At 33.7% G+C, this 10,893-nt stretch overlaps 1 protein-coding gene and 1 long non-coding RNA gene across 2 annotated transcripts; both read left to right on the top strand.

Annotated features, from left to right (window-relative positions):
• The first annotated feature begins 1,938 nt into the window (after window positions 1-1,938).
• On the top strand, window positions 1,939-3,409 carry LOC145094835 (uncharacterized). Its single transcript, XR_013703591.1, has 2 exons — window positions 1,939-2,884; window positions 3,191-3,409. It is a non-coding gene; the product is annotated as an uncharacterized LOC145094835 (long non-coding RNA).
• Window positions 3,410-7,267: 3,858 nt separating this feature from the next.
• Window positions 7,268-7,750, top strand: LOC145096098 (F-box protein At4g18380-like). The gene has a single exon (XM_079033866.1). The coding sequence runs from the start codon at window positions 7,268-7,270 to the stop codon at window positions 7,748-7,750; it is 483 nt and encodes a 160-aa protein (XP_078889992.1).
• The last annotated feature ends 3,143 nt before the right edge of the window (window positions 7,751-10,893 follow it).

Here is a 10,893-nt window from a genome sequence, read left to right as displayed (position 1 = left end):
GGGGACCAGTCCCCGAGGTTCGATTGTTAGGACCGAAGGGTAGTCAGCACCCCAGAATGGCTCGACATGGGTAGGTCAGCGCCCCAGAATGGCTTGACATGGGTAGGACGGCACCCCAGAATGGCCGCACGGGTAGTCGGCACCCCAGAATGGCCGTACCGGGTAGACAGGCACCCCAGAATAGCCTGGCAGTATATGTGTTATGTGTTTGTATGGTATGTGGTACGATGGGGGAACTCACTAAGCTTTGTGCTTACAGTTTACAGTTTTGGTTTCAGGTACCTCTTCATCAAGGGGGAAGGAGCTGGCGCGGTAGCGGCACATCATGCACACACTCTGGTTTCCGTATTTATTAGATTTCTCTGTGATTTATACTTTGATATTTCGATTGGTTGTATGATTTGGCTTTTAGACATGATTTACGTTGTGATGTGGTTTGATCAAACAATGTTTTTAATTATTAACGTTGACTAAAGAAATGTTTTAAAAACAAAATTTTTGGACGTGAAAATTGGGTTGTTACATGTTTCCTGCCTCTTTGATGACATCGACAAGTATGAGCTGAAGGAGGATTTGATGGCTACATATATCAACACTGAAGACTGCACATATCACCACCTCCAATTGCTTCAAGGCTTCGACAAGGTTTCAATAAGCACCCTTTAAACACCAACTGATCACCATCACTTTCACCATTGAATACCATCCTCCGTGAACCACCATTACCAACCATCATCGCTTCCATCACCACCTAAACACCTGGTAAATAGAACCACTGGAATTGGTACTGATTTTGAAAAAAAATGCAAATTTATTGATTTGAAATCAAAGGATCAAATTTACTTACCTGAAATCAAAATCAGGGGATTGTGAGACCATTTGCTGCTTCATTTTTGAAATCGTAAGATCGTGGGACCGCTTGTTGCTTCCTTTTTGAAGTCGCGATGGTGTGGTCAGTGGTGACAGGAGTCGAAAACGATGTAACGGTCGAAGTGGGAGATGGTAGGTGGTGTGATTAGGTTACACAGGTGGTTTGTGATGAAGCGTCAAAGTCGAGAGGTCAAGGATGAAGGAGTCAATTAGACTACCCACAATAACATGTCACCACATACTTTTACCTGACATAATCGGTTAAATGGTATTTTTTATATTAAAAAAACATTCATAGTATTTTTTTAAATTTGATTAAATGGTATTTATTATATTAAAACTAGTTGCGAGACCCATGTATTACATGAGTTAATTTAAAAAAAAAAAAAAAAAGTTAGATATAAAAGTCTAAATATTTAAGAACTTTAAATTGATAAGAAAATAAGAAAAATAATGAATTATTAAAATTGAAATGTTTATTATATTTTAAATTTAAACAAATAATTTAAATAAATAAGCAAAAGAAATTAATAAGCTTTAATTTTGAAAATTTGAAATTAAAAGATAAATCCATTAATGAAATTGATATTTATTTATTATTAGATTTATTATAATTATTATAAATATTATATGAAATTTAATAAAATAACATATAAAAAAAATTAATTCAAAACAATAAAAAATAACATTTACAATTTGAATGATAACGTTACATGTAGACATCAATAAGAATTTTTTTTAAATTTGATTACTTTTTTTTTTAAGTAATTCTCGCTAAAAAAAATAAAAAGTTATTAACAGAGAATGACTAGGGTTAGAATGTCCGATGAGCACATCTTTTATTTTCTCTCTGTAAAATGAGGAACCTCAAGAAATCCCGAGATGGGTCCGGGTGTGTTTGACTTAGCTTTTAAAAGTTTAAAAGTTCTTTTCCAAAAAGTTATAAAAAGTCAAGAAATCCTAACTTGTCCAAAAAAATGTTTTTCAAAGTTACTAATTTGTCAAACATTTTTTTATTTTTTTTCTTTTTTACAAAAAAGCCCTTTTTCCAAACACCCCCGGAGTTGAAGCGGATTCTTCTTCTATCACCACCTTACCAGACGAAATCCTCCTCCAAATATTAAACAGATTAATCGATCTGAAAACCCTTTGCTTTTGTTATCTCGTTTCAAGACGCTTCTCTTCGATTGTACTTCAAGTCGATACCATTTCCTTCACTGCTCCACTCATAAACCCTCCCATTCCCGATAAGAACACCGTCGGTGATGTTTCCCCAAGTATGCCGCTTCCGCCTATCGCTTCTTTCATTATCGATAAGTACTTTCTATCTGTCTCTACGTTTTTAAGCAAGTTTAAAGCAGTGAAGTCCTTATTTGTCTAACTTCCAACTTCCAGTGACATAGTTATTGATGATAATCATTGTTTGTTCAAGTGGAAGGTTAAGTTTGGGAATAGAATTGAATCGTTTATGTTTCTGTGGCCGAATTCAATTTCTGATCAGGATGGATTCCATCTTAATGGAAACGAGGATGATGAAGAAGACATCGAGTTAACATGTGATCTATCTAGGCAGAAATTTCGCATTTCATGTCAGTGTCTGGAGGATGTGGTGGTGAGGCATAAGATGTCGTTGTTCTTCATCAAGAGTCTACCAACATTGGAAAAGGTTTCCATTACTGATTCAGGGAGAAGAAGGGAGTTTTCTCTTAGTGGGGAAAAACTCAATGAGGTTACATTCAACTTTGGAAACTGTGATGAAACGTGCGGAGCTTCCTGCTAGAGTGAATCAGTGTTACATTCCGGTTTTGAAGTTGCCAGTTTCAGGGTATGTGATGAAGGGGGTATTTGTTGTGGTAATGGAGATGAAAGATCTCCAGGATGGAAATGATTTTCTTATGAACAGTGAAGATGATGGCTCTGAAGATAAAGAAGAGGCTGCATATACTGAAGCTGTGAAGGAGATTTTGGAGAAGCATAGGGGCATGATGCATACAATTGATCTAGTATGAATCAGGTGCATATCTGAACCTGAATATTGTTTTTAAGTTTTATATCTTTATCTTTTCTTTTCTACCCTACATGTTACACTTAAAAATTACTGCTTAATCCCTCATCCTTAACATAGTTCTTTTTTGACTAACATTCATCACCACTTCCTGAAGTAACAAATCAATTAGGTTTCATATTCCTTTGCAAATTGCAATTGAATATCTATCAAGCTAGAACTTTTGCAAGAAAACCATGGTATTTATTGTAATTCATGTTATGTGTATAATCTTTATAACTCATGTTATGTTTTATGTATGACTTGTATTTTCAGGGAATGAAGCTAGTTCAAGTAACAACTAACAAAGGAAGGGAAGATATTTGGTAGATTGGTAGATATTAATTGATAGAAGAGAGAAGGAATCTTTAAAACAAGTATTGAGATGTGGTTGATAGCATTAGCAACATGTTTTTTTTATATGTAAAGGATGCATACCACTACTAAGTCATACAATATCCACAATATATAATGTGGAATCTCTCTCACCCTTAACCATTTCCATTAACATACTTCCTCTTTGATCAAACACATAAATATATATAAAAAAACAATATCAACATCCAAACACCATATGAATTTAGGGACAAATTGGACAATTGCTAACCATTCAAGCAGCCAATTAATTTCTATAATTGCCACTTACCATTTTGATAAATGCAAAACATAAAAATGTATTTTCTTTCATATACATGTTAAATGTAATTCTAGTCACAAAAAGTTATTTCAATCCCCCAAAAAGCAATGCAGATTGTTTTGATAATAAGCACCAAATCTCAAATACAAATACAAATACAAATAAACGTTGTCAGGGGAAATCAAACATAGCAGAGCCTGTCATATATATATTAAAGATTTCAACCTTTTAATGCAAATCTCAAATACAAATACAAATAAACATTGTCATGGGTAAATCAAACATATCAGCGCATGCCATCATATATTTTAAAGATTTCAACCTTTTAATGCAAATGCAAGAACTAGATGAAGAACAGATCCTCCTTCAATGTTGTAATCCTTTGTGTCTTTAGCACAAATTAGGAATTACTTTGTTAGTACTTAGTAATTTACAAAAAGTATAAAATTTTTGTCTGGCCACTAAGTTTTGATATGTATATGCATTAAAAGGTTGAAATCTTTAAATGTACACTTTTTTGTTAGAAATTTTTTGACAGGAAGAGAAAAATCTCAACTTTTGTAAATATGGTTTTATAATTGAAAAATGTACTTTGGAAGCTATTAATAAAATTGTTCGTTTTAGGAAGAAACTTTTATTAAAGAAAAGTGTAAGTGCTTAAAAGTAAGAAAGGAAGTTGAAAATACAACGCATCAATGCAAGGGTTGATAATATTTAGGTAAAATTTGGTATATTAACTAGATAGTAGATAGTACAGAAAGGAACAAGACTGGTTTGAACAAAACTTAACTAAACATGGTTTAGCTCATAAATTGTATTGTTTGGTATGGTCAGGACAAAGACAAAACCAAATAAAATATTAGATCTATCAAATTAATCTTTACAACAAAAATGGAAATTTGTCACTTTCTTTCGTAGTATAGATTTTAGTTGATCAAAAAGCCCAAATGAGCGATACCAATGATAGAAATAAATAAATAAATAAATAAATAAATAAATAAAATTATGATAGATGAAACAAAAGAAATTTCTGATTCTTTTGAAGAAATATAAAGCAATAAAATCTATAAAGATATGTTAAAATTAGAAGAAAGAAAAAACACCATTATCTAAGTTGCACGGAAACGGATACGGTAATGGGAAACGGATACGGAACGGAAACGGGAAACGGCAAAACCCAAAAAATCAAGATACGGATACGGCAAAGATATGCCAATATAAAATTGTGTGTGTGTGTGTGTGTATATATATATATATATATATATATATATATATATATATATATATATATATATATATATATATATATTGATGTCAAGTCCCGCAATGGAGGTTTCATCTATTGATGTAGTTGATGATCCTTGTGTTTCTTGAGAAGCCATAATCGATGATGTGATTAGAAATTAAGAGAATCAAGAATGGTGATGAATGATGATTGACGATCCTAGTGAATTGTGATCGACTAATCGTCTTTGATCGAGAAAACAGGAGACGACTCACGACAGGGGAGACTTTGATTGACGATCGGTTAGGGACATAAGGGAATACCAAATACGTTTTGAGCCTTAAAAACATCAGTCAATTAGTCTTTTTTGGATTTAAACTTAAAAAGCCAATGTAAACCTTAAAATAAAATAGAAACGGCTAGGAAACTTCATCGAAACTTTAAGGAAACTTCGCAGAAACGTTTCCATGATATCCGATACTTTCAGGAAACGCTTCCAAGGAGTTTCCATGGAGTATCCGTTTCCATGGAGTTTCGGAAACGGAAACGGCAACCTTAGAGAAGTTTCCATGCATCATAGACCATTATTCCTCTCAGTTTCTCCTAATTTCTTCTACCTCACATATGCCTTCAACATCCTTCCTCTTCGCTCACCAATCAAATGCATTCAACTTATTCCTATCCATGGTCTTCTTTATAGGTTGGTTTTTCTGAACTTCAGCTCCTAAAACGTAGCTCAAGTCAATTACTTAAAAAGTGACCCAATCGACTACACGAATCCTGTGGCAGCAGCCCAAGGCTCTCTTCACATGATCGACTTTTCATGTGCTTCTTATTAGTCGATTTGTTAAACCTCTACATAATCCTTTGGTCAAAGTGCTAACAGAATCCAGAATCCAGGGCTTCTTTAAGAAACTTAAAAAAAACAATTACTTACAAAATTAATTTAGAAATACATTTTTCTTTTCAATTTTGAGATTCCCCCATAGATAAAAAGTTGAAGAAATCTAACGCACATATGGTTGTGGAGCATGACATAGCAAAGATACATAAAATGACCTCTTGTGGAAACGTATTCAAGATGTTAACATAATGTGGTATAAGGAAGTTTTTATTAAATTGAAGAACCAAGAAGTGTGTTCCACTCGATTCCACGTTTTTGGTAGGACTAAAACTGGAGCAAAAAGTCTCATTGACTTGGTCAATTTATATTTTGTTCATGTTCTATGTAGTGCCAAAGGTTATTCATGTTCTACTGTTTCAAATGTTGTTCGTGTTACTCCTTTATGGAAAACAAGAGAAAGAGCTTAGAACTATCTACGATTTCAAAAAAAGAAAAAAATTATACATACATATTTATTTCGGGCCATGGGCCGAAAATCGGCTCAAATCACAGTTAACTTATTGCTGGTGAGCCTAGACATGTGCCATGTGATTTCAATGGTGTTTTTTTGAAAAAATCTAATTTTTGACAAATTAAAAAAAATAATAATAAATATATTTTGTTAAGTTTGTAATTTTTCTAATTTACTTAGTCGGATGTTGTCTTTAATTTTTTTTTTTTTCAATTAAAACGTTTAAGAACAATAAATTAAATAAGAGACTCGATATAATATTTATGTAAATATCGATAAATTAGTAAAATTTGAAAAATAACTTGCATATAGATTCTTATTATAAGACTCGATATTAGTATTTATTGTAAAAAAATGGAGGATGATTAGGGTTTTTCAATATCCCGATGAAACAAACCATTGATCAGCGGCAGAGGTGGTAATCGTGTCGTGTCGTGTCGGGTTCGTGTCGTGTCGAAACATTAAACGGGTAGAAAATCGACCCTAACCCGACCCATTTAATTAACATGTCGTGTTGTGTCAACCCGTTTATTTTCGTGTCGAGTTCGTGTCGGGTTTTGGGTTAGAGCTATACATTGAAATATGTCATATCATGTGAGGTTAAAAGATTGCATGTTGAAAAAGTAGGAGTTGGGTAGGCGGAAAGGAAAAACTAATAGTTTGGAGGCAGAATAAATGAAGTCATAGTAAGTTCAGATAACAAAATTAAAAAGTGGGAGTTGGGGAGGCGGATGATAAGGTTATGAGGATGTGAGAGTGGTGAAAGAGACTGGGTAGTTTGGGAGAGAACGGAAAAACTGAAATGATGTCTTGATCTAGACAGCTAAGTTATTTCAACATTGCAAAACAATTCAATTCAAAGGTTTTATTTTTCTTATGGTTTTGGTTTTGTATCTTTCTAGATTATTTAAATAATTCAAAAAACATGTATATAAATAAACGTGTCATTTTCAAGTCATATTCGAGTTGAAATTCTCAACCCTAACCTTACCCATTTAACTTTCGTGTCGTGTCGTGTCAACCCGTTTATTTAAACGGGTTGAAATATCTTACCCAAACCCGTTTATTTCGTGTCGGGTTCGTGTTAGGTTTCGTGTCGTGTCAATTTTTGCCTCCTCTGATCAGCGGCCTAAACAATGAAGAACATTGTCAAATCCCGCAAAGAAGATGCAAATTATTCTTCTCCATTCAGTCGTTTACCCAACGAAATCATTCTCCAAGTCTTAAACAAACTAATCGATTTGAAAACCCTTTGCGTTTGCTATCTCGTTTCAAGACGCTTCTCCTCGATTGTACTTCAAGTGGATGCCATTTCCATTTCCTTCAATTCGCCTCCTATAAATCCTCCCATTCACGATAAGAACACCGTCGATGATGCTGCCTCGTTTCCGCCTGCATTTTCTTCGTATTACGGTAAGTCCTTTGTCTCTGCCAGTGACTTTTTGAGAAATTTTAAAGGAGTGAAGTTCTTACGTATCGAGCTTCCGCCTTCCCGTCGCATAGCAATTGATAATCGTTTTTTGGTCAAGTGGAAGGTTAAGTTTGGTTGTAGAGTCGAATCGATTGTATTTTTGTCGCCCAGTTCAGTTTGTGATAAGGATGGATTCTATGTTTATTGAAATGAAGAAGAAGATATCGAGTTAACAAATGATTTTTATAAGCAAAAACAAAACACTTACTTTCAGTGTCTGATGGAGGCGAATCTGTGGCATATGTTTATGTATGACATGTATTTTCAAGGTATTGATGCAAGTTCAAAGTAACAACTAACAAGGGAAGGGAAAATATGAAGTGTAGACTGGGAGTTGATAGAAGAAATAACACATCTATAAAACAACTTTTGAGATGGAGTTACTTTTGTAGCAGATATATCAGTAGAAAAGTAGCTAACATGTTTTTATAAATCTATTTTAACTATCAATATCGATGGACATTTTGAAATTTTATGAACCAGTCTCAATTATTTTATTTATCTAATCTATATATTTATATTAAATCACTAGGTTAAAAACACGTGTAATACATAGGTTGACAACTTAAAATATCAAAACTAATACATAGTAAGTGGGTAGATTTCCAATATACATTGGTTGAATAAGAAAAAAAATGGAAGGATATTGTTATAATCAACAAATAATTGAAAGTACATTGTGATTTCATGATATGATTTTTTCACCTTATGGAAAACCTAAACCTGTCATTATCTTTGCCTTAGCCGCTTGTTTTTTGGTTACCTATTGATCTTTATTGTTTATGTCCACTACTTCATGATATGACATGACTTAAAAAATTAAGCATGAGTTACAAGGATAGAGTAGCTAATTGATGATAATGGGTGTGTTTGGTAAAAGTAGTTGTTAGCTGAAAGCGGTTAGCTGGTAGCGTGTAGCGGATAGCTGGTAGCAGGAAGCTGTAACTTTTATTTGTTATATGAATGTTTGACAAAAGTAGCTGGAAGCTTTTAAAATATATAAAATTATATAAAAAGACAATTGATTAAAAATAAATAAATATATAAATATATTTTTAAAGATAATTATGGAAATTAATTTCAAAAGCTCAGTAGCGTTTTGTTAAACACTACATGTAGTAGCTTTTAGAATTTGAGTGTTTTGTTTAAACTAAAAGTTAAACGCTTGTACTGTCAAACGAAATTTTTTATTTAAACTGGAGCGTTTTGTCAAAAGCTAAAAGCTAGAAGCTCTCAAACGCTTCCAAAAGCTCCGTACCAAACACACCCAATATGTCAATAGAAAAGTAATTCTTAACCATACATTGTATACTCTAATACCAATCAACTCATTGCTTTTACTTCATATAAAAGAGATAGCAAAGGTGTTTTAATAGTAAAATGATAAATTTTAAAGTCAAATTTCTAAAAACAATACATATAATGATAGTTAAATGACAATGTAAATCTAAGTTCTTCTCACTAACTGCATACTATATTTCACCAAACAATCAAGATCAAAGTACTAGTCAAAAGAATATTTATTGATACTGATGCAACTATATTAACTCAACATTTGTTTCTCTTCTTAACATACCATTGGTAAAGAACATAAATGCAACTATATTAACTCAAGAAAATGACAAGTTGCAAACTTTAGTTTGATATGTTGTTAATGGGATATGTGTTGATGTGTCGTGTTGATGTCTAATATAACTAAACTCATGAAAAGTGCAATATAGGAAGTGTGCTCACAATGATGCTATAATCTTAAATGTATCAATTCTTTCAAAATTACCATTTAAACCTCAAGAAAGGAAAAAGGATGAAAGATGAACCCCTTTTTGTAACACTTCACGAAAAATCCTAAGAAATACTCAAGAATTCATCTAAAATATTGATTAAAATAAATACCCAAAAAAATCTCGCATAAACTATGAGTCTATGAATAATATCATCAAAAACATGTCAAAAGATTCACAGAGTCCAAGATAAAAGACTCTGTCAAAATCATGAAAATGACAATACGAGAATTTTGTTTTCTAATTATCAAGATCATTAGTTCATTACTAATGTCATGGACGGAGCCACCCTAGGACCAGGGTAGGCCCAGGCCCACCCTCGATTTTTCTTTTTTCTTGTTTTTCTTTGTTTTTATTATTGTTAAATAAGATATCATTTAGATACTTAAAAAATATATGCTATTTTTTCTCATGTTAAACTTATATTCTTCTTCATTTTTTTTTGAACAACCACATCATATTATTTGACAAGCTTTTTATTAGTTTTCTCTCTCTCTCTCTCTCTATATATATATATATATATGTGTGTGTGTGTGTGTGTGTTTGTGTGTGTGTGTGGAACACCCTGAAATTTTTTTTGACTTCGCCCCTCACTAATGTTACTATAATCTCATAATCAAAATTATTATTTCTTAAGAGATTGCCATTTCAACCTAAAAAAATTCAGGTTTCGGAAGAGAGGCAAGTTGGGGTCGCGATATATTGGCTTGTTTAGGATTTCGGTTCGAGTGGACAAGGTGGCTTACCGCTTGGATCTGTCAAACAAGCTTAGCCAAATACATAATACCTACCATGTATCTCAGCTTCAGAAGTGTGTCACCGATGAGGCCGCGGTCATTTCTCTGGACGACATTGAGGTGGACGAGAGCCTGAACTACATAGAGAGGCCCGTTGCGATTTTGGATAGGAAGACCAAGGTTCTTCGGAACAAGGAAGTGAAGCTAGTAAAGGTGCAATTCCAGCACCGAAGGGGCTCCGAATGGACATGGGAGTCAGAAGAGGAGATGCGAGATCACTATCTAGACTTATTTGTGACAGCAGGCTTCGAGGACGAAGTCTAGTTCAAGTGGGGGAGATTTGTAACACCCGTTCCAGGTATCATCTAATTTTTCCAAGTTTTAGGGTTTTATGCTAGGACTCGACGGGTTAGGGAGCTCCAACTCATCGAGTAGAGATCATTTATGAGGACGTGGGATTTAGATCCTACTCGACGAGTCGGAAGGCCCCGACTCGACGAGTAGGTTCTGTAAAGGAAAACAATAATTTTTAGGGTTTGCACCTTATATAAAGGACTTAATCCGCCTCTTGTGGCCTCCCTTACCACTTCATTACCCAGAGAAGAACCCCTAGCTGTTCTTTGTTGCTTCCTTTTGCTTGTGAGACTAAGAGAGTGCTTTTGGTGCATTTTGTTAAAAAAGTTTGAAGGTTGAGAAGCTTGGAATGGGAAGGAGCTTGTAGACCCAACATCTACAACGTTTGAGCATCCATTTGAAGGTGACAAGTTGTTACC

This window comes from Lactuca serriola, chromosome 3 (assembly GCF_051521515.1).
Source record: "Lactuca serriola cultivar US96UC23 chromosome 3, Lser_US96UC23_V15, whole genome shotgun sequence".
Lineage (NCBI taxonomy): Eukaryota > Viridiplantae > Streptophyta > Magnoliopsida > Asterales > Asteraceae > Lactuca > Lactuca serriola.
The sequence above is the reverse complement of the archived record's forward strand: the minus strand, read 5'-3'. Positions and strand labels throughout refer to the sequence as shown.

What these genes read in the sequence shown, in the direction of transcription:
- LOC145096098 (XM_079033866.1), top strand. Translation starts at nt 7,268, where the DNA reads ATGAAGAACATTGTCAAATCCCGCAAAGAAGATGCAAATTATTCTTCT.